The following is a 25,752-nucleotide window of genomic DNA, read 5'->3' on the forward strand; positions in this document are numbered from 1 at the left end:
CACTCTGGATAAGAGCGTCTGCTAAATGACTAAAATGTAAAACATTAAAAATGTAATACAAACACAAACAAATGAAGAAACAACACCACCACAGCCTGAAGTCCACATGCCTATCATAAGGTGGTCCATCTTGTCCTGCCACTTGTTGTTGATCTCGTCCCTCTTGCCTTGGAGCTGGTCCAGTTTCTCCCGGATCTGAGGGAGGCAGGTCAATAACATCACATGAACAAGCTACACAATACACACTGAGGTACAATGCAAACACCACTCACACATTGCATAAACACAACTTTGACAATGGCTTTTGTCCCAATCCCTTGACTAAATACTATAGTGTGTGAATTGACGGGAGTGTGTTCTGTACTGTATGTGGTGTAACGGTGACATGCCCAAGCCCATACCTCATCAGATGCATAGTGGTTGTTCTTGACGAGAGAGTGTCCCATCTCATTGCAGGCGGTGAAGCTGTCTCCCCGGGTCTCGATCTCGGACTTGATGTCCTGATGGTTGGCTATGACAAGCCCCGCAGAGGACACATCCCTGAGAGAGAGAGGATGGGGAGGGAGAGCGGAATACAGTGGTAAAAGGGACTTCATATAGGCGCCCTAACTATTGACCTTAACACAACCAACATTGGAGAACAACAATGATCAGGTCTGACCTGGGGCTGTCGTGGGCGTCGATCTGCAGGTTGACCCCGTCCATCCACAGCATGAGGTCACGCACCATGTTGAAGAAGCGGAACTTCTCCACGGTGTCCAGCAGAAGGTGTCTGCGAGCCTGGCTGGCCCCCAGCAGACCCTCCCAGGCCTCAGTGACAGAGTGCTCGCTCCGCTGGATCTCCTCAGCCTTCTCCCCAGCATAGGCCTTCTGCAGCCGCGCTGCGTCATCCTGCACCTGATTCACCTGAGGAGGGAGAGGGAGGGGGCAGACGGGATCTTAAAAACCATTAACCTGCCACTTCATGTGCTCTGACAAATTGCTAATATCCTGTACTGCATTAAAAAAAAACACCTGCACTGCATTAAATCTAATATTTGAGTTTGTGCAGAGTGTGTAATGACAGAGTGTGTGTTATTTCTCCCACTGGTGTTCCTGTAAGTATCCCTGTACTCTTGTGGTATGGTGCAACATTAATTCAATTCAATGCAATTTCTTTATTGTCCCTGAAGGGAAATCCATTGTGCAGTCAGGAGTTAAGAGCAGCAGCCTACCTGCCCGCTGAGGGCCTGGATGTCATGCTCGTAGGCATTGTGCTGTCGGTGGAGGTGCTGGACGGTGTTGAGGTCACGGCCCAGGTCAGATGGCAGAGCCTCCTTCTTCTCCCTGACCCTCCCCATGGCCTCGCGGGCGTCCTGGTGGAAGCGGTGCAGCTCGTAGGAGGCGGCCAGCATCTGGGTGCGTGTGTCGATCAGCTCCAGCAGGTCGGCCCACGCCTCGTTCAGCCCGTCCTTCCACTCTGCCACGCTGGCATTCTCAGGGTGACCCGACTCGATGAGGTCATCGGCCTGACCGTTAACGGCGTCCACGCGCTCCTGGCCGATGGTGCTGGTGTCCCGAGCAAACTCCCGGAACTTGTCCCGCAGCATCTGAGAGGAGAGGAGGGGGGATTAATTATGGATGACCATCATCATACTTCTTGAAGGTAACTGACAAAGAAAAAAGGGTTGTTGGTGAGCAATCAGTGCCTGTGTGTGTTGTGTTTCTAAGTCTGTGTTTATGTGTTACTAAGTAGTTGAAGATCACACTTTATTTGGACAGTCCGGATAGTCCATCTGTAGAGCATCTACAGATGGACTGTCCAAATAAAGTCATACTATCATACAACAAACCATCTGTTGATAAGCAACTACTTGCTAAGGTTACGGTTAGGTTTAGAATAAGGGTTAGGGTTAAGGTTAGCACTGGGGTTAGGATAAGGGTTAAGTTCAGGGTTAGGGCTAGTAGATAGTTAGTTGAAATGTTACTGACAGTCTGTAGATAGTCTGTAGAGCATCTACAGATGGACTATCCAAAAGTGTAACCAAAGTGTTACTCACTGTGACATGTTCGTAGTCCTGTCCTAGCTCATGGGATCCAGCCACCACCTCCCTCTCAGCAATCCACTGCTCCAGGTCGTCCACCTCTCTCTTCAGCTGGGTCAGCCTCAGCCTCTCCTGCAGACGCCCACGACGCTCCTCAGCCAGGTCCTTCAGCCCTGCGTACAGCTTGTCCACCTGTGCTTGCCGTAGGTTGATACGCTCGCTAATAATAGTGGGGAATAAGAGAGAGAAAGCGAGTCAGGCCAGTTGTAATGACAGGGACATTGTGACCGTAGTTAAATCATATTGTAAAGTATTAGCTTTACGTATTCAGCTTTTAAAGCTGTTTTATTTTATTGTCACATACACTGGATATGTGCAGTGAAATGCGTTGTTTTACAGGGTCAGCCATAGGAGAAAATGAGAATTAAGTGCCTTGCTCAAGGGCACAGACAGATTTTTCAGCTTGTCGGCTCGGGTATTTGAACTAGCAACCTTTCGTTTACTGGCCCAACGCTTACTTGGTTACTGGCCCAACGCTTACTTGGTTACTGGCCCAACGCTTACTTGGTTACTGGCCCAACGCTTACTTGGTTACTGGCCCAACGCTTACTTGGTTACTGGCCCAATGCTTACTTGGTTACTGGCCCAATGCTTACTTGGTTACTGGCCCAACGCTTACTTGGTTACTGGCCCAATGCTTACTTGGTTACTGGCCCAACGCTTACTTGGTTACTGGCCCAATGCTTACGGTACTTGGTTACTGGCCCAATGCTTACTTGGTTACTGGCCCAATGCTTACTTGGTTACTGGCCCAACGCTTACTTGGTTACTGGCCCAATGCTTACTTGGTTACTGGCCCAATGCTTACTTGGTTACTGGCCCAATGCTTACTTGGTTACTGGCCCAATGCTTACTTGGTTACTGGCCCATCCCTACATTATTAACCTGTTGGGTTCTCTCACCTCTCTGGGTGTTCGCTGGTCATCATGGTGCGGCTGCTGTTGGCCAGCTGGTGGATGGTCTGGGCGTAGTCCTCCAGGGCCTGTTCTAGCGTCTGGTGCTTCTTCACCATCACCAGAGCACTCTGCTCATCCTGCGTCACACACATCACACACACACACACACATCACAGATATGGAGTCAGCATCATTAAGCAAAGGATAAACAAAGCACTCGAGTGTGCAGAATGGACATCATTAGCATCATCATTAACACAGATAGCTCTTTGCTACAGCCCGTCTCTCCACTCACCTTGGCCTTGTCCTCTGACATCATGTGTAGCTCCTGCTCTCCCATCCAGGCCTCGGCCTCGGCAGCGTCGGTGTAGAACTGCTGGGCACGGTTAGCTTCCACTAGCCGGGCGTGGCGCTCATCTGTCTCAGCGATGAGCTGGGCCCAGGAGTCCCGGAGCTCCACCAGACGGCGCTCCAGAGCAGACTGCCACTCCCCGTCCACCTCCTCCTGCCCTGGGGACATCCCCCGGCGGTGGGTCTGGATGTCATCAATACGGGGCTGGTGGCCCTGGATCTCCTTCTGCAAAGTCTGGGAGACAAAACAAAGGTTTAGCCAAATGCAACATCTCCTCTCTAATGTTCATTATTTCCTCCCACTGTCCTTTCGCTCTGATAAAAGTCCAGACTTCCTCCCTCATCTGTGCACCTGGTTCTTCTTGATGAGCAGCTGCACACTGGGCAGGTCCTTGCCATGGTCTGTGGAGGTGGCCAGGGGCATCCTCTCCTTCACCCACAGCTAAGTGACAGAAGAAAGTAAACAAGAATTACAAACAGGAGGAAACTGTGCATACGACACACATGATGATTCTGTATTAAAATCTCAGTCAGGTGATCCCACTCACAATCTCATCCTCCAGGTCTCTGTTGAACTGGTGGGCCTCCTTGGATGCGAGCAGTTGCTGCCTCCTCTGGTTGAGGGGGTCCTGGAGCTGGGAGAAGCTGTCGGTGACTCTCCTCTGCTGGCCGTCCACCTCCACCACAGCCACACCAGCATCCTCCTGGGACAGCGCCAGGGCCTGGGACTGCAGCGACTGCACCTCCTTCTCACGTACCTCCATCTGGTGCTCCAGCATCTACACAGAGACCCGGGGAGAAGGAGGAGAGCATGTTTGTTATTACCCTCTTTTATTTAGATATTGAAGTGACACTTATCCATTCAAATAGTCACAAAGGAGTATGACAACTGAGAACTTGAAGTGGTAAAGATGGTGCTTGGATTGGACAGTGTAATGTCACCCACCTGGTGCTTCTTGAGCAGGATGTTGACGGAGGTCAGATCCTTTCCGAAGTCGTCGCTCTGCAGCTGTCCTGACAGGTTCTTCAGCCACACGTCCAGGGCAGAGCAGCTCTGGGTGAAGAGCTCCGCCCTGTTGGCATCGAAGAGGCACTGTGCCTTGGTGCGCGTAGTGCTCTCTAGCTCTTCCCACTGGCTCTGCAGGCCTTCAAGAGTCTGTTGGACAACAGGCTGCAGCTCCGGCTTCTCTGTCACCAGCACTTGGCCCTCCTAATGGGGGAGAGGGGAGAGAGGGTCAGAGTAAAATATAGGTACACACACCTTTTCTGATTTATTTTTCCACTCTTCCTGACTTGACTATTTAATCCTTCATAGTCATACTGTACCTTGTCGATCTTGTCCAGCCAGTCCTTGTTGGAGGCCAGCTCAGCCATGAAGGCCTGGTGTTTCTGCCACTTGCTGTGGAGGTTCCTGGCCTCGTCATACGACATGTCCTGAGCTGTCAGCATCTTCTCATTGATCCACAGAGTCAGCTGCAGAGATAAAGGAGAATGACATTACTCAATGACCTGAACCTCAGGTTAATTACTTTGACTGCTGATTTTTAAGATTTCTGATTACAGGACAAACAGTGTCTCAATAAAATGTATCACACCACCATTATTATAGTAAGAGTTAGTTGACGGTTCGTACCTCCTGTCCATCCTGCAGGAAGTGCTGAAGTTCACGGTTGTCCTTCAGTTTAGACAGGAGTTCATTTGCAGCTTCCCTATTCTTCTGATGTCTCTCCTGGATGGAGTCGGCCTTCTCCTGGATCTTGTCAGAGTTGGCGTTGAGGTCGTTGACCAGGCGGCGTCCGGCCTCCACCACGCCCGTGATCTTCTCCTCGCTGGCCTCCATGGTGGTCAGGAAGTCCTCGTGCTTCTTGATGGCCTCCTCTGCTCCCTGCAGGCTTGAGGGCATCTCAGTGTGGGACAGCACATACTCCTATAGAGAGAGAGGGAGAGAGAACCATTGGTAACTTCATCAAGATAAACAGTATATTTGTATGTTTCTTCTCCTCCCCTGGTGTCCTGGTCCTCACCTGGCTGTTGAGGAAGCCCTCAGCCTGCTTGACGTCCCTCAGGAAGGTCTGGAAGTCAAAAGCTTGGGCCAGCAGGCTGTGGCGGTTCTCCCACATGCGGCGCAGATCTTGCCAGCCGGTGTCCAGTGCCTGCAGCCTCTGGGCCAGGAACATGTACTGGGCGTCCGTCTGGCCCTGGGTCACCTCGTCACCCACCGCCCGCATCTTCTCATAGTCCTCCTTGTAGTTGTCCCACTCGTTCTTGATGCTCTCGTGCAGGGTGAGCAGGCGCTCAGCCTCTGGCAGCGAGGTGGGGATGTCCTCTGAGGCCACGGCAGTCTGTGTGCGGGACAGCCAGGACTGGAAGTCATCCAGATCCCGGAGGAATCCCTGCAGCTTGCTGGCTTCGCCCAGAGACTCCTCACGACGCTTCATGGTGGCGTTGAGCTCCTCCCACACCTCCTGGATCCCCCCCAGGTGGGCATGGATCTCCTCGGCCTGGTCCGGGTGCTCCTCAGCCAGCTTCTCAGCCTCATTTCTCAGGTCATCCAATTTACCCTGAAAAGATATGGAAAATAAACCTGGGTGTCACCAACATAATCTGACATAAAATGATACAAAGTATTGATGATCTCTTTAACAATTAATGAATCAACAATACTGATTATCTCTTTAAAATTATCTGATGCTGTGGTTTCATTAGGTTTACCCTAAGTCTTTGTCCACCTCCATAACCTTTGACCCTGACATACCTGAATGGCCTCCAGGTCTCGCTCCATGCCGGTGAGTTTGCGCTGCAGGGCCATGACACCAGCCAGGTCGTTGCCCAGGCTCTCGGTGGACTCGATCACCTTGGTCTTCTCTCTCATCCAGGTCTGGATCTCGTTACACTCCAGGTGGTAGTTCTGGATGTTGAGGGCTGACTCCAGGGCATGTTTCCTCTGCTCCGCCAGACGCTGGAACTCCTTCCACCTGGGGACCAGAGCAACGGGAAGTCTCAATTACCTGTTCCCAGTGCTCACTTCATGCAGTGTATTGGTTGTGTATCAGATGGTATGTGTGTTTTTCATGTCTGAGACATGTCAAGTACTACTAACCTGTTGTTAAGCTGGTCTTGTGTCTGGTGGATCTGCTCTTTGCTGCGGTTGTCTGATCCCAGGAGCTGCTGGGCCACCTGGTTGACATCAGAGATACGAGTCCCCAGGTTGTTCATCTCAGGCTCCAGGGTCTCGAACCTGCAGCCACACATAGATACATCAGACAGTCTCATATTCCCACTCATATTTCCATTGCTTTGTCTCTACAATGAAATATAATCATAGGAAGCGTTATCATACCCAAACGTTGTTTTGATGTTAAAAGGAGAGAGATTCAGTTTGATATCCGCTCCACTTACCGAAGCACATTGATCAGAGTATACAGATCGATATCAATCAAGAAAAGGCCATTTAACTAACAGATCATCTATTTCTTCCTATCCCACCATTCTAACACTCCTCCCTTATTTCTCCCTTCCCCAGCTCACCTCTGCTGCACCACCTCCAGGTCTTCCAGTTTGGTGGGGATCTGTATGCCGTCCAGCCACTGTTCCTTCTCCCCCACCCATAGCTGGCAGGCGCCCGCCTCGCTGTACATACGGTAGAGGGCCAGCGCCCCCTCCAGGGCCTGACGCCGCGATGCAGACAGAGACTCCAGCTCCTCATAGCGTTGCTCAATAGCAGGCAGACGACCCTCCACCTACACAGACAGACAGCAACAACCAGTCAGCTAGAAGACGCTCCTCTGACCAGAGTCAATAGCAACCTGTCAGCCAGAAGACGCTCCTCTGACCAGAGTCAATAGCAACCAGTCAGCTAGAAGACGCTCCTATGACCAGAGTCAATAGCAACCAGTCAGCCAGAAGACGCTCCTCTGACCAGAGTCAATAGCAACCAGTCAGCCAGAAGACGCTCCTCTGACCAGAGTCAATAGCAACCAGTCAGCCAGAAGACGCTCCTCTGACCAGAGTCAATAGCAACCAGTCAGCTAGAAGATGCTCCTCTGACCAGAGCCAATAGCAACCAGACAGAGCGCAATAGAGGGAGAAACAGCGGGAGAGTGTGCAGTAGTGTAGAAAGTGTGAGTTGGTTTGGTATACTGTTCCAGGGGTAACTGACCTGAGGGGAGTTTACATGGACTGGGGGCAGGCCGAGGGCCTGCTCATGCAGGGAGTCGATGAGGGTGCGGTGGCTCTGGATCTCCTCCTCCACCTCCCTCTGCTTGCGGGCTAGGGTCTGGGTGGAGAACTCATCGTGGCCCACCTCCTGGCTGGACACCTGGCGCAGCGTCTCCAGGATCCAGGCCTCCATGTCGTTGGCGTCAGTCTGGAACTGGTGCAGGGCCACCGCCTCCTTCAGCTGCTCTTCCCTCAGCTGGGATGTCTGGGGACGGAGGGAGAGAGAAGGAATCAGAATAGAAACAGAGGAAATACATCAAGTCTATATATTCATTTTGCTAGAGGGCTGACTACTCTCCAGACTTGTCCATCTCCTTTTCCTTTCCCCTGCCCACTGACCTCCTCCAGGTGTGCCCACTGAGCACGGACGTCCCTGATCCTCTCAGTGCACTCGGCGGCTCCAAAGTGTCCCTCCTCCACCAGGGTCTGTCCGCCGGCGATGCTGTGGCCCAGAGGGCCGTAGCGGGCTGCCATCTCGTCCCTGAAGGCCTCGTGCTTACTGAGGAGGTGCAGGGCGGAGGTGAGGTCGCGGCCACAGTCTCCTCCAGACAGGATCTGCTCCTGCTCTCTGATCCAGGCCGCCTCCTCTCCCATCTCCCACAGGAACTGCCAGAGGCGCCGTGAGTCCTCCAGGCGCTCCCTACGCTCCCCGGCTAGCTGGCCCAGCTCCTCATAGGCCCGGCCCAGCAGAGACACCTTCTCTCCCACCAGCGCCGGCTCACACGGCTTGTAGACTGAGAGAGAGAGACATAAAAATAAATCGTTATTTAGTTAGCAGTGGGGGGCATCCAAACAAATGTTGCATAGTGCATAGTAGTCTAATGTTATCTCTTTCATAGTTACTCAAACAGTAGCAATGTGTGTATAAAATGTGTGTGCATGTCTGTAGTCTCACCCTGTTCGTCGGAGGTGAAGCGCTGAGCAGCTCTCTGTACCCCGCGGACCCTCTCTGCCTGGGCTGAGATGTCTGCCTCCACCAGGTTGTGAGTCTGCAGCAGGTCCTCCACATCATGCAGGTGCTTCCCACTGTCCTGGGACTGCAGACGACCCTGGGAGAGCACATTGCAGGAAGACATGTTAGAAACATGTCTGGACTCTGTAGGCCTATAGTATGGGTCTCTCTGTCTTCTCAGTGTTTTTGTACAGGACCTTTTTTATTTATATTATCATATACATGTATGCAGCTCTGTCCTTGAGCTGTTCTTGTCTATCAATGTTCTGTACTAAGTATGTTTTGTGTGGACCAAAGGAAGAGTAGCTACTGCATTAGCAACAGCTAATGTGGATCCTAATAAAATACAAAATTCTCTACGTAGTGAAGACATGCTCCTAATGAGATGGTATGGGAGGGAGAATTAGTAAGACATTATGGTTCCAGCAGTCAATGAGTTACAGATTAAGCAAAGCTGTCAATATCGTAAATGAGGGGCCAGATAAGCGAGACTATCTTGAGAAAACAGAGTGCTCATTAGGTATTGATGAGGCAAGGCTCTCTCTGAATCACAATAACATCAATCTGTTAAAGGGCAATTCCACCACTTTTCAACTTCATATTCATTATTTCCCACACAATACCAGTGTCTACATATGTGAACAACGCCACATTTCTACATTTTTTTGAAAGAAATATAAAGTAAAAAAGTTCTACCCGACGACATCATCAAAAGTTAACCCTTTCCACTCACAGACCCAGTCATCCCGTATACGGGTTGGAAATGGCAGATTTTGTCATTGATAAGTGCTTAAATTGGACCGCAGTGGCTTTAAAGTAACATGCTATACATGACGTCAGAGCTCAAGGTCTCTGCGTCACAGCGCTGTATGGGTTTGGACTGACAGTCATTATAAACTTGAGCACCGCGTGCGACAGGATGTTGCCCCCATCCCTCTCGCTGTTTTTGTCTGAGTGAGGGAAATGCTGTAAATCGAGAGGAGTCGATGTGTTCTGAAAGATGAAACATTGAGGATTATAATGAATACCGCTTTGATGTCGTACAAGCAAACCACACACCCATGAGTTCAAATGTTCACATTTCCATATTTGAAAACGTACATTTAAATGTACAGTATCAACGTTTATGATCGCTATGTTAGATCCACAGTTAGAAGGCTGACATGAGTTATACCCTGGGTTGTCCTGAACAGAATGAGCCTGTTTGTCGTATTGTGAAGAAAATTAGCAACGGAACACGCACTTGGACTCCATTCTATGCACACCAAAATTACGATTGGTTTGTCTGAAGTGCCTTTTGAAAGCCTAATACTAAGATTTGTATAACTTAGCTAGCCATGTTTGCACTAGAATAAGCTTTCAAATGATGCACACCTGACCCAGATTGCGATTTATAATGGAACGTTTTTGGATTGCGTGTGAGGACTGTGTTGCAAACAAAAGTGTGCTTGCTTCAGTTCCTCAATGGCAAAGCTAGGAGACCTCAAAATGCACCTTATATTTGAAGGCTCTTTCCTTGAGTCATAAAAGTGCATTGAAATGACTTAGGAACTGTGCACAGTTTGGAGAGGTGTGTGGCCACTTGGAGACACCAGTTAGACCTCTAAAGCAAACCTTTGTAATCATTTATTTTATTTTATTATCTTGCACCTACTCCAAATTTCAATGAATATTCTTATTATGTTACTGAATGTATCCAGAGTATTTTCAGATTTCGTTATTGACAAATGAAAAGCACATAAAATCAAGAGTGTAATGTTTGGATTCAGTCTTGTGTCAGGGGATTGGTTGTCCTCACCTTTGTTCTGATAATATCCCCATAAATCTACAAAGTGTTCTCTTTCAATTGCTACCATGGTCATGCATATGATTTTTGTAGTTTTTCTGTTAGAAACATATCCATTTGGCCCTATCCATACAGGCCAATTTCCACGAGTGTAAGGGATTAAAACATTTTAAAAACAGTGATTTTCAAACACTATGAGATTCCCAGTGACGTGGGGAGCAAGAAAATACCCTCATCCTGGCTAGAAACTCGTTGCAGGTTTTGAAAATCACTGGTTTTCTTATTTTTAATCCTACCCTGTGATGTCACAGAGAATAATTTTTTAGGACCTTTCTTCTGATCTTTTTAACCACAGGTCATAGAAACACGCCATTTTCACTAGGGATGTGCATCTTTCCCTTTCAAGATGATTCGATACGTATCTAGATACATGTGCTCCGATACGATACAGGAACGATACGTTTTAGTTTGAAATGATTCGGTGCGATTTGGTTTGATTACAGGATGAATCGATGCAATTTGATTCGATGCGATTCACTAACATTTGTTGCATAAACACACATTTTCTATTCTAAATTTAAATCTGCTGCTGATGGAACTGCTGCTGATGAGCTTGGCCTCTCTGAGCTGAATCTGTCTAAGATGACTAATGAGAGTGTGTGTGTGTGTGTGTGTGTGTGTGTGTGTGTGTGTGTGTGTGTGTGTGTGTGTGTGTGCGCGTGTAAATGATGTATGTCTATGGTGTATGTACTATGTAGGCACCTGAGCTGAGCCATAAGGGAGACTAGGCATCTACCACCCCACTATCACTATCAGATATAGGAGGGACAATGTAGCCTATGTTTTTTTGTCCCCCCACTTTGGTTCTGAAATCACCATCACCCACTAATGAACTTGATATTTTAGCAGATTAAGTGTTTGTGCTAGTAATGTTTGAATATTTATTGTTTACAAATTAGCTACGCCAGTTTATTAGGTACACCATCCCGTTCACAAAAATGGTTGCTCCTACAGACAGTGAGTCACGTGGTCGTGGCTTGCTATATAAAGCAGGAAGACAGGCATCGAGGCATTCAGTTACTGTTCGATTGAATGTCAGAATGGGCAAAACGAATGACCTAAGCAATTTTGAGCGTGGTATGATCGTCGGTGCCAGGTGCGTCGGTTCCAGTATCTCAGAAACGTCTGGCCTCCTGGGCTTTTCACGCACAACAATGTCTAGGGTTTACCGAGAATGGTGCGACAAACAAAAAACATCCAGTCAGCGGCAGTCCTGTGGGCAAAAACAGCTCGTTGATGAGAGGTCGAAGGAGAATGGCAAGAATCATGCAAGCTAACAGGCGGGCCACAAACAGGCAAATAACAGCACAGTACAACAGTGGTGTGCACAACTCGTCGGTCCTTGTCACGGATGGGCTTTTGCAGCAGACGACCACACTGGGTTCCACTCCTATCAGCTAAAAACAAGAAGAAGCGGCTCCAGTGGGCACGTGATCACAAACACTGGACAATTGAGGAGTGGAAAAACGTCGCCTGATCTGACGAATCTGGTTCCAGTTGAGTCATCCTGATGGCAGAGTCAGGATTTGGTGTAAGCAGCATGAGTCCATGGCCCCATCTTGCCTGGTGTCAACGGTACAGGCTGGTGGCGGTGGTGTAATGGTGTGGGGAATGTTTTCCTGGCACACGTTAGGTCCCTTGATACCAATTGAGCAACATTTCCATGCCCCTAAGAATTCAGGCTGTCCTGGAGGCAAAGGGGGGTCCGACCTGGTACTAGAGGAGTGTACCTAATAAACTGGCCACTGAGTGTATAGCAGAACTTTGGATTTCACCCCCATCTCAAAATGGAATGGTTTTGACCGGTTAGAGGTTTTTACAGAGTGATCATCTCTTCTACTCTCGCTTCGGCCATGCAGTGCGCCTCGCAAAAGTGATTGCTGTCCTCGTTATGAATTTATCAACTTTACCCTGTATATCTAAAAATTACTATATACAGTCGTGGTCAAAGGTTTTGAGAATGACACAAGTATTGGTCTTCACAAAGTTTGCTGCTTCAGTGTTTTTAGATATTTTTGTCAGATGTTACTATGGTATACTGAAGTATAATTACAAGCATTCATTCATTGTTTGTCACCAAACTGTTCTTGGATGGTTGGAAGAAGTTGCTGTCGGAGGATGTGTTGGTACCATTCTTTATTCATGGCTGTGTTCGTAGGCAAAAATGTGAGTGAGCCCACTCCCTTGGGTGAGAAGCAACCCCACACATGAATGGTCTCAGGATGCTTTACTGTTGGCATGACACAGGACTGATGGTAGCGCTCACCTTGTCTTCTCCGGACAAGCTTTTTTCCGGATTCCCCAAACAATCGGAAAGGGGATTCATCAGAGAAAATGACTTTGCCCCAGTCCTCAGCAGTCCAATCCCTGTACCTTTTGCAGAATATCAGTCTGTCCCTGATGTTTTTCCTGGAGAGAAGTGGCTTCCTCGCTGCCCTTCTTGACACCAGGCCATCCTCCAAAAGTCTTTGCCTCACTGTGCGTGCAGATGCACTCACACCTGCCTGCTGCCATTCCTGAGCAAGCTCTGCACTGGTGGTGCCCCAATCCCGCAGCTGAATCAACTTTAGGAGATGGTCCTGGCGCTTGCTGGACTTTCTTGGGCACTCTGAATCCCTCTTCACAACAACTGAACCTCTCTCCTTGAAGTTCTTGATGATCCGATAAATGGTTGATTTAGGTGCAATCTTACTAGCAGCAATATCCTTGCCTGTGAAGCCCTTTTTGTGCAAAGCAATGATGACGGCACGTGTTTCCTTTCAGGTAACCATGGTTAACAGAGAAAGAACAATGATTTCAAGCACCACCCTCCTTTTAAAGCTTCCAGTCTGTTATTCTAACTCAATCAGCATGACAGACTGATCTCCAGCCTTGTCCTCGTCAACACTCTCACCTGTGTTAACGAGAGAATCACTGACATGATGTCAGCTGGTCCTTTTGTGGCAGGGCTGAAATGTAGTGGAAATGTTTTTGGGGGGATTAAGTTCATTTTCATGGCAAAGAGGGACTTTGCAATTAATTGCAATTCATCTGATCAATCTTCATAACATTCTGGAGTATATGCAAATTGCCATCATAAAAACTGAGGCAGCAGACTTAGTGAAAATTTATATTTGTGTCATTCTAAAAACTTTTGACCACGACTGTACACTGATTATTTAAAGCAAAACTACCAAAACTATTGCTGATGGTGAACCTGAACAATCTAAATAAAATCTGTTGTAAGCAGGTATAGCCAGATGAGAGTTGTGTCTCCGATTGCTTACTTTTATTCCGGTAAAACACCATTTTCAACAGCGCATAGATAACAATAACCTAGCAAATTACATAGGTTGTCACTCAACTAAGAAAGCCTAATATCACACAAGACATTGCTGAAGGTGCTGCGCAATGTGCAAGATCAGGAACAGGCCGCATACCTCGCGTTGGTCAACGCGCGAAGCTGGGCATAGTGCACAGTTTGACTAGGCCTGGGGTTGTTCGGCATGCAAAATGACTTGCAGATCAATGACTGTCAACACAGTTACATGCAGTTCCACCTTGAAAGAGGACACATCAGTTTGAGGTATTTTCGGACGGTAGAAATAATGTAGTATGAGCAAAACATTTTAGTGAACTGGCGATTCGTAACGTTTCAATAGATTTTCTGACCGATGCATGCTACATTTGGATCGGTTTGAGGTCCGATGCACTTGTATCTTAAACATTTCAAATCGGCGACCAATGCGTATCAGTGAATCGTTACATCCCTAATTTTCACATACAGTGGGGAAAAAAAGTATTTAGTCAGCCACCAATTGTGCAAGTTCTCCCACTTAAAAAGATGAGAGAGGCTTGTAATTTTCATCATAGGTACACGTCAACTATGACAGACAAAATGAGAATTCTTTTTCCAGAAAATCACATTGTAGGATTTTTTATGAATTTATTTGCAAATGATGGTGGAAAATAAGTATTTGGTCAATAACAAAAGTTTCTCAATACTTTGTTATATACCCTTTGTTGGCAATGACACAGGTCAAACGTTTTCTGTAAGTCTTCACAAGGTTTTCACACACTGTTGCTGGTATTTTGGCCCATTCCTCCATGCAGATCTCCTCTAGAGCAGTGATGTTTTGGGGCTGTCGCTGGGCAACACGGACTTTCAACTCCCTCCAAAGATTTTCTATGGGGTTGAGATCTGGAGACTGGCTAGGCCACTCCAGGACCTTGAAATGCTTCTTACGAAGCCACTCCTTCGTTGCCCGGGCGGTGTGCTTGGGATCATTGTCATGCTGAAAGACCCAGCCACGTTTCATCTTCAATGCCCTTGCTGATGGAAGGAGGTTTTCACTCAAAATCTCACGATACATGGCCCCATTTATTATTTCCTTTACACGGATCAGTCGTCCTGGTCCCTTTGCAGAAAAACAGCCCCAAAGCATGATGTTTCCACCCCCATGCTTCACAGTAGGTATGGTGTTCTTTGGATGCAACTCAGCATTCTTTGTCCTCCAAACACGACGAGTTGAGTTTTTACCAAAAAGTTCTATTTTGGTTTCATCTGACCATATGACATTCTCCCAATCCTCTTCTGGATCATCCAAATGCACTCTAGCAAACTTCAGACGGGCCTGGACATGTACTGGCTTAAGCAGGGGGACACGTCTGGCACTGCAGGATTTGAGTCCCTGGCGGCGTAGTGTGTTACTGATGGTAGGCTTTGTTACTTTGGTCCCAGCTCTCTGCAGGTCATTCACTAGGTCCCCCCATGTGGTTCTGGGATTTTTGCTCACCATTCTTGTGATCATTTTGACCCCACGGGGTGAGATCTTGCGTGGAGCCCCAGATCGAGGGAGATTATCAGTGGTCTTGTATGTCTTCCATTTCCTAATAATTGCTCCCACAGTTGATTTCTTCAAACCAAGCTGCTTACCTATTGCAGATTCAGTCTTCCCAGCCTGGTGCAGGTCTACAATTTTGTTTCTGGTGTCCTTTGACAGCTCTTTTGTCTTGGCCATAGTGGAGTTTGGAGTGTGACTGTTTGAGGTTGTGGACAGGTGTCTTTTATACTGATAACAAGTTCAAACAGGTGCCATTAATACAGGTAACAAGTGGAGGACAGAGGAGCCTCTTAAAGAAGAAGTTACAGGTCTGTGAGAGCCAGAAATCTTGCTTGTTTGTAGGTGACCAAATCCTTATTTTCCACCATAATTTGCAAATAAATTCATAAAAAATCCTACAATGTGACTTTCTGGATTATTTTTTCTCAATTTGTCTGTCATAGTTGACGTGTACCTATGATGAAAATTACAGGCCTCTCTCATCTTTTTAAGTGGGAGATCTTGCACAATTGGTGGCTGACTAAATACTTTTTTCCCCCACTGTATATAGACACTGGTATGGTGCTGGAGACAATGAATACGAGGTTGAAAAGTGGTGGAGTTGCCCTTTAAGGTAGGCAGGGGAAAGGGAATCAGCTGAGGCCAAGAGCTAAGAATACACTCAGGCAGACTTCATTCTGCCATTCTCACAGTCAGGACTACCTCAGTCCTCAGTCAACCTCTGTAAACCCATTACGCCCAGGAGTTGTAACCATTTTGAAAGGAGTACTAGCATGCAGGGTTGATAGTGTGAAATTGACAGGATTACAGAAGGTTGACCATGACCAACAGTACATATTCTACACTGGGAGAATATATTGTGTGTGCAGAGTTGGCATGTTGATATGTTCCAGTACCTTCATGTCTCCCATCCAGTCCATGATGTATCTCATCTCCTCCAGCAGTCTCTGCAGGTCTCGGTGTGCGTGGAGTCTCTCCCTGCGAGCAGCTAACAGCTCCTTCAGATACTCCCACAGCCGCAGCACGTTGTCCCTCCTCGCCAGCACACGTCGCACGTCATGGTAGTTCTCCGCCTCCAACTCCCTGGCCACCGACTCTACGGCCGCCACACGCTCCCCGTACGCCCCAATGTCCGTCTCGATGGCCTCGTGTTTACGGGTGGCGGCCTCCACCGCTCCCAGTTCCACTCCAAAGTTGTCCTGAGGGACAAGAGGACAGAGTGAGGTCAGAAGTGGGAGAAGTTGGTAATTAACTTATCTGTGATAGAAAGGGTCAATGTGTTCAAATGCATACAAGGGTAGTCTATTAAATTGCTAAATCCACTCTCACTTCTAGAAATGACAGTGATAACAAATCATGGTTGTAAACACCATTCAATGGAGATCAGCTGGCTACAGTGTGTCTGTAGTCATTTAGATAATCACTCCCCTCTGCATTACTGAGATCATTAGACTGGCTGGTCTGCAGTAAACCTGTCCACTCAAAATAATGTCATCACAACCATCACTTATGATTACTGTTATCTCTGGTCTGTGGACACCTGGGAGACAGACAATATAACTGCCATCCTCCTGATTTTGAATATATGACCAGGTCAAGGCCAGGGGTGTGAGAGTGTGTGTGTTACCTGAGAGACGAGCCGCTGGTTCTCGCTCAGCCAGGTCTCCCTCATGGCGGCCTTGCGGTCGAAGCGAGCGGCGAGCATCTCCAGCTTCTCCTGGCGAATCAGCTCGTTCCTCAGCGCCAGCTCCCGCTCGTGCTCCGCCTTCTCCAGACGCTCCCACGCCTGCAGAGCCAATCACAACACACCTAGTCAGAGAGGTCCCTTAAACAGGGGTGTTATTCACGATCCTAGACACCTGCAGGGTTAACTGTTGTTTACTGAAGCTCTATTCAGGATAAGTATTGCATTTAAACAGCGAGTAACTGGAGCCCTGTGGGTGTACAGCTGAGCGACATTGATACCTTGTTGATGTCAGAGATGAGCTTTCCCTCCCTGGGAATGTACACCTTCTGGTTGTTGGCTCTCATCTTGCTCTGGATGGTGAACAGCAGCACCTCCAGGTTGCCTTTCTCTGTGAACCTGAGGAACACCAACACAGCCAGGTCAGACACCTACCATGGAATATGTGCAGTTATGATTCCAACCTGCTGGAACATGTGTATCTGTCAACTTGAGTTCTATGTTCCAATCTAGAACATCACTCCTGTTCTTAAATTCTACATTTCCCAGTCTTACTTTGGGGGTTTCTCCACTGTGCGGTAGGTGTTGAAGGCCTGCAGCTGGTTCTGCACGCCGTTTAGGGAGTTGGCCAGCTGCCGGTCGTTCAGGGTGAGGATGGTCTGCTCGATCCACTGCAGCAGCTCTGACGCCAGGCTCTCATAGTTCCCTACTAGCTGGTCAGCCTCAATAGCATAGTCCAGCACCTGGGAGGGAGAGAGAGAGAGGGGTTAGATGGGCTCCAAAGACAGTGACAGGAAGACACGCACGCACAGACCCATAAATCGTTAGCCATTGTACCCCACCTTGCCAACCCTCTTGCCCTCCACAGCCAGGGCCTTCATCTTGGAGAAGTAGTGGTAGTAGGTGGCCACGTAGGTGATGATGGACTTCTCATCTGGCTGGTCAACGTTAACATCTGGAAAGAGAGACAGGCACTACTTCAGCATTCAAGTTCATTTACACTTGATCCTCTCACTGTGCTCCTCACCTCCTCTCCACACACTTCTGCATGCACACAATCACACACATACTGAGACACACACACACACAGAGTCAGACACACATTGACACAAACACGCACACACACACAGTCAGACACACACTGACACAAACACGCACACACACAGTCAGACACACAAACTTCCACACAGTCGAACACACACTGACACACACTCCCACACAAACAGTCTCCCATCTCAACCCAGTCAATTCAACTTAAACACACGTGGTGCTCGTCTCTAAATCTGCCCTGATTGATTGCCCCAGAGCGTTGCCAACCCCTCACCATGTATGGACTTCCTCTGTGATGTCAGAGGGCAACATTAAGCCAGCCTAGCCACATAGCCCCTATTCTTACTTAAGTTGTAATTCATTCCAGTAATCCTCCATCTCTTCCTCCTCCCACACCCTATCCAGCCCGTCCACCTAGCCCCGTACAGGACAGGAGCACTGTGTTGGTGGCAACTGTCCAGAGGGAAAGGGCAGAGGCCACACACAGCCCAATCCGTGTCCAGTCTGAGCTCTGACCTCCCTGACTCACCTTCAGGGTCCAGGAGTTTGGTGAGGCCTAGCTTATTCTCTGCTGTGTTGAAGGCATTCTGGAGGTTATAGTGGGCGTTGGACCGCTTCAGGGTGTCAAACTCAATCACATCCGGTCTGTAGGGGAAAACAGGTGTTGCTTTTAACGAAAGGAATCTCATGTATAAGGGGTAATGACAGCATCTTAACCAGTACAAGTTGAGTTCATCAACACGTCACCATGATTTTGTATGTTCTAAGATAAGTGTAGGCAAAATCAACTTCAACATTATTCCACTTATTCAGAGCGACCCCATTCTAATCAGATAAGGAAAATGGCAGTGACAGAAAATACATGATTGCTTTGTAGCTCATTCAGTCCACATTTCAAACTACTCGTACTTTGAGTCTCAAGTGAGCAATATACAATAGCTGCAGGCATACATTCATGTGCCAGTATTTGACTGATGGGCGTCATCCATGGGCTTCCATTTGTTACAGAGTTGTTGTCATGTTAAAATCAGACTCTCTAGGAGCCTAACTCCCACCTTAATGCAGTATGAGTCACCAGCAGAGGGTGGCGGTGAGTCACCAGGCATGGCCTTGCATGCAAAACGAGTTGGTTTTATTAATTATCTAGGTCAACTAACTCCCATTTTATTTTCATCCATTTAGCCAAAGTGCAGAGGGTTTGGAGAGAGAGAGAACAAACCCAGATAGAGAATGGGGATACAGACCCCCCCCCCACCCCCCCCAGGGAGGCTGGGTGTCAACAGGCGTATTCCTCAACGACACTGCAAGGCCAACAGGCCAAGGTACTAAACATCAAGTCATGACACGGTCAGCGAGCAATGCCAGGGCCTACAGTTAACATGAGTGACAACCGCATTTTATAGTGTGACATTGCAACATGGACAAAGGGGGAAGGTCATTGACCTGTGTTTGTGCACGATGGCGTTGAACGCCAGGCCATCTCTCCAGCTGGTGGTAAAGTTGTGAACGTTGACGTTGGGGTACCTGCAGAGACAAGGTGACAGCTCATTAATCATCAACTCAGTACCCAGGCTCTTTTGGTGTTGACAAACACTGGAAATTCTTTAAATAAAATAACTCCTTTCATTTCACATATCTTTATCATACATTCACATTACTGGACACATCCTAGAATATCTCCCTCTCCCCCTTCTCACCCAGCGGTCTTCATCTGACACCAGAGCAGCAGAGCCTCTTTAGCTGACTTCTTCTCCTTGTTATCCTCAGTCTCCACACTGATGTCCTGGATCTGTCAGTAGAGCAGAGTACCCTCTCAGTCAGACACGCCTCTCTCTCTCTCTCTCTCTCTCTCTCTCTCTCTCTCTCTCTCTCTCTCTCTCTCTCTCTCTCTCTCTCTCTCTCTCTCTCTCTCTCTCTCTCTCTCTCTCTCTCTCTCTCTCTCTCTCTCTCTCTCTCTCTCTCTCTCTCTCTCTCTCTCTCTCTCTCTCTCTCTCTCTCTCTCTCTCTCTCTCTCTCTCTCTCTCTCTCTCTCTCTCTCTCTCTCTCTCTCTCTCTCTCTCTCTCTCTCTCTCTCTCTCTCTCTCTCTCTCTCTCTCTCTCTCCTCTCATCTCTACTCCTCTCTCCTCCCTCTCTCCTCCTCCTCTCTCCCTCTCCTCTCTCCTCTCCTCCTCTCTCTTCTCCTCTCCTCTCTCTCTCTCCTCTCCTCTCTCTCCCTCTCAATCCTGCTCTCTCTCCTCCTCTCAACCACAATGGCCCCAGAAAACCACAGAACAGTAGTAATTGCTTCCATTCCCATTAGTTTTGAACTATGCAGGGTGGGGTTGACCCAGGTGAGGGTGACGAACGGGACACGACTGGGCTGGGATGTGTAATATTCACGTGTGCCCTCTACTCTCTAGGAAGGCATATAGAAAGGCATTGTACAGAACATTACAAGGAGTCACATGGTACCTGGAAGCGGAGGATGATGGTCCAGATGAGACCCAGGGTAAGGCGGTGGTTCCCGTCCACGATGTCGTGGGAGCCCATGTTCTCCAGGTGGACCTTCTGCTCCTTGAGGAACTGCAGGGCCTTGTCCACATTCTCCAGGCAGTGGATACGCATACGCCCCTTAGTGGGCTTCGGCTGGAGAGAGACAAGAGAGAGAGAAGGGGGAAGAGTCAGGTTGGTGTGAGAGAGTGATGGAAAGAGACATGGAAAACAGAAAGGGAGAGGAAGAATGGAGCACAGAGAGAGGAGCACAGAGAGAGAGAAATCAAAGAGAGACAAGAGCCATGAGTGATTGGTCAGGGTTAAGGTTAGGGTCAGGGTTAGGAGGATTGTGAGTTACTGACCAGCTGTTCTCCTGACAGCACCTCCAGCAGGCGGATGAGCATGCGTCCATCTCTCAGGTCAGTGTACAGGTCCCCGATGCGGCACGTCACACGGCCCAGGTGAGAGTTCACCCACTTATTGAAGGTCTTCTTCTGCACTGCTTCACGCTCATCTGCAGAGGAGAGGAGAGCAGACGGGAGGAGGGCGGGTTAATGTTAAACCAATCATCTGGAGAGCAGAGGGGAGGAGGGCGGGTTGATGAGAGGGTAAACCAATCAGAAACCAGCTCATGGTGACTGGCAGGTAAGTGTGAAGTCATTCATTGCTTTGTAATAACCTATTCCACGTCCAATACTTCAATACGGTCAGCAAAATAGATATTTAGAGGGGATGCGATTTTGTTCGAGACAAACACTTATGTAGTCTTATATGGCCATTAAAATGCCTGAATCACCCCTCAGACTGAGACTGATGACATAGCCAGTAAATCATGGGGACCTTCATTTCACAGCTGAGCTATGCCATTAGGTCATTGGGATTACTGCGTTGACAGACAGCTTAGTAACGGGTTCTTTAGGCCCCTAACTGAACCTAAGTGACTGGGATGCTGACGGGGCGTCCGCCAGTCGCCTGAGACTGCACCGTCTGGATGGGAGACCAGCCTTGAATAGCCCAGCTCATGGCTCACAATGATGCTAACAAAAACATAGGTGAAGGACCGGGAAAATCAATGATGCAATATTGCAGGAACGAGCACAGAATTGTGTTGGAGTCTGAAGAGAATACTTCCCTATAATGTTCCAGGAAGATAAAGGGGACACCATGAATTAAACAGTAGCAGAGGCAGCACAGACATATGGAGCAGAGGAGTAAGATGCTAAACCTGCCTCCAAACAAGGTGACCTCAATTCTAGGTCACATGGTCTTGGTCTGTGCGAGCTAGATCTAGGGAAGAAAATAGCATTACAGCCTAGTGGCTAGAGGCACACACATAATAAATTAACTGTGAAAATTAACTAAAATTGTTATACAATGGAATTAAATCAGATGAGCTATGAGGTAAAAAAGCAGTGATGTAAAAAATAAAGATAATTTCTGAAGTTGTGTGATGTTAACTGTAGTAAAGATTAGAGCATCTCCAAATCCTATCATAAAAAGGTCATGGCTTCACAATCTTATAATTCCTCAGTTATAAAAACAAAGCCACACTGTTTCATGGTGTTAAGGAAAGCTTCACGCTATCTCTAAGACACAGTGAAATGGTTCTCCATGTGAGAGAGAATTAGTGTGAGTGAGATGCATAACGCAGAGCTCCTGGTGAGATGTGCCACCTGACAAAGACAGACCTCTGTAATGGACAGGTCCAATAGGTCATGCTCTGTTTGAAAGAAACACCACAATTTAGTACCCGTATTGTGATACAGGCTACACTCCTCATGCTGAAGGCTATGTTACTTGTGATCTAGACATAGGTGTTGTCTGGCAGAATATCTCTCCCCAGGGCAAAGTCGTGTCACACAGTGACTTAGGATAAATTACCAGGAAGCTAGTGCCCAATCTGGACTGACGCTATCCTGCTGTCTCACGCCTCACACACCCCTGGAGCAGGAGGTCAATTAGGCTGAGCCATGCCCCACCTGGGTCCAGGCTAACAGTAGTGATGTGGGGGGGGGAATCGATAGTTACATATCGGGATATTATCTTTGATGATATATTGCATCATATCGTATCGTTTTGACAATATCACAATATTATTTTTGCGCTAGTTGGCTGCACCAAAACTCCAGTATTATTCCTTCATAGATTATTCTCCATCTTCTTTTAAATAGGGAGCCAATTTGTTTTCAACATTTCTATTTCCATGACTGATCAAAACTCTCAGGCAGACATATGGGTAGCAATACGTTTGGAACATCGAAACGCAATAAAATCACAGTATCGAATCACAATACATATAGAATCATGAGAATCACAATACATATAGAATCATGAGAATCACAATACATATAGAATCATGAGAATCACAATACATATAGAATCATGAGAATCACAATACATATAGAGTCGTGAGAATCACAATACATATAGAATCGTGAGAATCACAATACATATAGAATCGTGAGAATCACAATACATATAGAATCGTGAGAATCACAATACATATAGAATCGTGAGAATCACAATACATATAGAATCGTGAGAATCACAATACATATAGAATCGTGAGAATCACAATACATATAGAATCATGAGAATCACAATACATATAGAATCGTGAGAATCACAATACATATAGAATCATGAGAATCACAATACATATAGAATCATGAGAATCACAATACATATAGAATCGTGAGAATCGCAATACATATATCGGCACCTAAGTATAGTGATAATATCATATCGTGAGGTCCCTGGCAATTCCCAGCCCTAGCTAACAGCTCCTACGCTGGGGCAGGGGACAGAGACAGGCGGCACCACACCACACCCCACCCCACCCCACCGCCTGGTGCCCTGCCCGATGACAGGGCCAGGAAGCAGCTGGCTGCGTGGCAGAGCGGTGGTAATCCTGAGGTGATTTATGGCAGTACTTGAAGGATTAGGGGGCCACTTTACAAGGTTTAAAGAAGCCCCTTCTCCCTGCTGAGGATCCTTTAAATCAAACGCTAATGGGTTTGTTCAGGAGGAGAGAGAGGTGGAGGGGGGAGGGAGGGACAGTGATGGGCAGGCAGCCAGTTCAGGCAGGCATGCGGTCAGGCAGAGAGGTCTCAGAGGTCTGGAGAGGGCCAGCAGCAGTTCACTCCGAGATGACAGCCTGCAGACTTCACAGCTCTCTTTGGGTGACACTAGGATGGAGTGAGGCATGTGGAGGAATAGTATTGGTGTTCATCCCTTGCTTTGACATGGGTGTACCCTATCAGGGAGGGAGGTGGGTTTTCAACTTGAAACATGTATGTATCCATCAATGACCAACTCAGAGACTGGCTGTGGCAGGTGTTTTATTTGAAGTGTGGGGTCTGGGAGGAGCCCTTCATAATGAGTTAGGCTCAGCAAACTCTATGTTAACTCTATACACATCTTTTTGTTGCAGGGTCTCTACTGCTAGACCAGAACAGACTCAACACACTTAAACTCACTCCAGAAAAGTCCACACATCCCAAACGTATCTTTTAAACCATGTCACTGTAGCGCTATATAGTTATTGTGTGATGCCCAAAGGCTCTATTGTGGAGCATGTAAGCTCCTCGCAGGCCTTAGCAAACTATTGTTGTAAAGCAGGATTACTTCTAATGAGATGGACTGAGGTTAGTTGTTATCAGACCAGATACAGAAACGCACAGAAGATAATGGAGGACCATTAAATCTAACTGAACCCCTTTTACTGAGCACGTCCCATGACTACATGCTAAACGTCTTATCTGAGAGCTCAGACAGAAACCAGTTCAGTGAGTTGCCACCCTGTAGTCAAGCATGTATGACAACCCAAATGACTGACGCGTCTGCTGTCCCATGACAACTTGAACCCAGATACCAAAATGTACTAATTCTGGAATCTCTTTTTCTACAAAGTAATAATCAGAAACGACCAGCGTGACCACTCTGCCCTTTGGTTGTTGCCGAGAAAATCTGCTCAATTAAATTCCCCCAAACCCCTCTGTGCTTGACTCTTTGACCCCTGTGAAGCAGCTCTGACACCTCCTATACCCCACTACTACCCCTGACTGGGAGGACTGGAATGTTACTTCTTCCTCTAGAAACACTGCTAAGGGGTACAAGGAATGCACTGCACTGCAATAAGTCACTGTTTGGTAGGCTGGGATTATAATGGGATGTTTGACGTCCATATAAATTGTTAAACATTAAAATAAAGATAGCAATTAACAAATAAATGGAATTCTATGGTTGTGAATCTGGCTGCTCATGCATGGGGGTTTAGCAACAGAACACTTGCCCAGGTTATCTGGGATTCATGGATGTCTTAGAGAGGTGGTGGGCTCGAGTGTGTTCTTGTGTGTGTGTGTTATTGTGTGTGTGTGCCATCATAACCAGTGGTTGTTATCTGGTAGGAAGAGAGGAGGATAACCTCACCCCTCCTGGACTGAGTCTAGGTCTGGATCTGGCAACCTTGACTGTTACAGGGTCCTGGCCAAGCCTGGCTGGAGTGGAGCGGACAGACAGACAAGCAGAGTGGCCTGAACTTCACCTCTGTACATCATCAGCTGTTCCAAGTGCCATTCCTATTAGTCCCCATGATTCTATTTTTTGATAGCACAAACAATCCACAGCTCAGCAGTTGAAAACTTGGCTGGGGGAAACGAATGCACTCTGCAGAGAGATCTAGACAGAAACAGGTCACTGTGAAATGCAACGTTCAGATGGGCCACAGAAAACACTCAAGAGTTGGAGCACAGAGAGAGAGAAGGGCCAAGTGTGTGGTGCAGTGCCAGTGGTGACCCATTTCATCAAGACAGGGCTGCATTGCCATGCAAACGGTGTGTAACTGTCAGCAGCTAGAAACTGGGACAGTACTACTCACAGTCAGATGGACCAATCAGTCAAAAGAAATGGTCCTCATCAGCCAATAACCTCCAAACAAAGCCCGGAAGATACATTTTTCACTGTTAAACCAGTTATTCACAGGAGTTTTCCAGTAGAATGGTCATAGTAAGTGAATATGTTCCATGGTCAGGTTAGGTAATATATTACTGTCTAACTGTAATAAATAAGTCATTTTCAAACTTGTTAAAAAAGTAAAGGTGCTGTCCTGAGGTGTGCTGCTGTGGAGTGAGGGGGTAACTGATTGTTCTAAAGCATTCTATAACATTCTGACCACAGAGGGGGAAAAACCCCGATACATTCCGCCAGAATTCCAGCTCCGCTCAGGGGGATGGATGGGGGGGTGTCAGGGACAATGACTGTCTGAATAACAGGCAACACAACACAAAGGACGGTCACTCCATCTGGCCTTCAGTACACTGCAGGCCTATTATTAATTAAACACAGCAAACATACCTAGAGACACACCTGTATAC

At 47.6% G+C, this 25,752-nt stretch overlaps 1 protein-coding gene across 3 annotated transcripts in view; it reads right to left on the bottom strand.

Annotated features, from left to right (window-relative positions):
• The window catches only part of LOC311100167 (spectrin beta chain, non-erythrocytic 1-like), a 55,471-nt gene that overhangs the window by 9,000 nt on the left and 20,719 nt on the right, over positions 1-25,752 (bottom strand). For all 3 annotated transcript variants that reach the window (XM_084140960.1, XM_084140959.1, XM_084140961.1), the window contains exons 2-30: positions 20,740-20,891; positions 20,357-20,530; positions 19,602-19,693; positions 19,348-19,428; positions 18,434-18,549; positions 17,697-17,809; positions 17,410-17,597; positions 17,136-17,253; positions 16,798-16,956; positions 16,067-16,369; positions 8,445-8,598; positions 7,889-8,283; positions 7,491-7,754; positions 6,860-7,071; positions 6,432-6,569; positions 6,087-6,306; positions 5,356-5,892; positions 4,965-5,258; positions 4,658-4,804; positions 4,278-4,541; positions 3,880-4,110; positions 3,684-3,773; positions 3,276-3,566; positions 2,987-3,117; positions 2,040-2,244; positions 1,215-1,589; positions 662-906; positions 402-540; positions 111-195 (exon numbers count right to left, since the gene is read on the bottom strand). In XM_084140960.1, the coding sequence (XP_083997086.1) occupies positions 111-195; positions 402-540; positions 662-906; positions 1,215-1,589; positions 2,040-2,244; positions 2,987-3,117; positions 3,276-3,566; positions 3,684-3,773; positions 3,880-4,110; positions 4,278-4,541; positions 4,658-4,804; positions 4,965-5,258; positions 5,356-5,892; positions 6,087-6,306; positions 6,432-6,569; positions 6,860-7,071; positions 7,491-7,754; positions 7,889-8,283; positions 8,445-8,598; positions 16,067-16,369; positions 16,798-16,956; positions 17,136-17,253; positions 17,410-17,597; positions 17,697-17,809; positions 18,434-18,549; positions 19,348-19,428; positions 19,602-19,693; positions 20,357-20,530; positions 20,740-20,891 (5,913 nt within the window). The remainder of the gene's footprint in view (positions 1-110; positions 196-401; positions 541-661; positions 907-1,214; positions 1,590-2,039; positions 2,245-2,986; positions 3,118-3,275; positions 3,567-3,683; positions 3,774-3,879; positions 4,111-4,277; positions 4,542-4,657; positions 4,805-4,964; positions 5,259-5,355; positions 5,893-6,086; positions 6,307-6,431; positions 6,570-6,859; positions 7,072-7,490; positions 7,755-7,888; positions 8,284-8,444; positions 8,599-16,066; positions 16,370-16,797; positions 16,957-17,135; positions 17,254-17,409; positions 17,598-17,696; positions 17,810-18,433; positions 18,550-19,347; positions 19,429-19,601; positions 19,694-20,356; positions 20,531-20,739; positions 20,892-25,752) is intronic.

The sequence above is a fragment of the Coregonus lavaretus genome (assembly GCF_964263955.1).
Source record: "Coregonus lavaretus genome assembly, chromosome: 24".
NCBI classification, from domain to species: Eukaryota; Metazoa; Chordata; class Actinopteri; order Salmoniformes; family Salmonidae; genus Coregonus; species Coregonus lavaretus.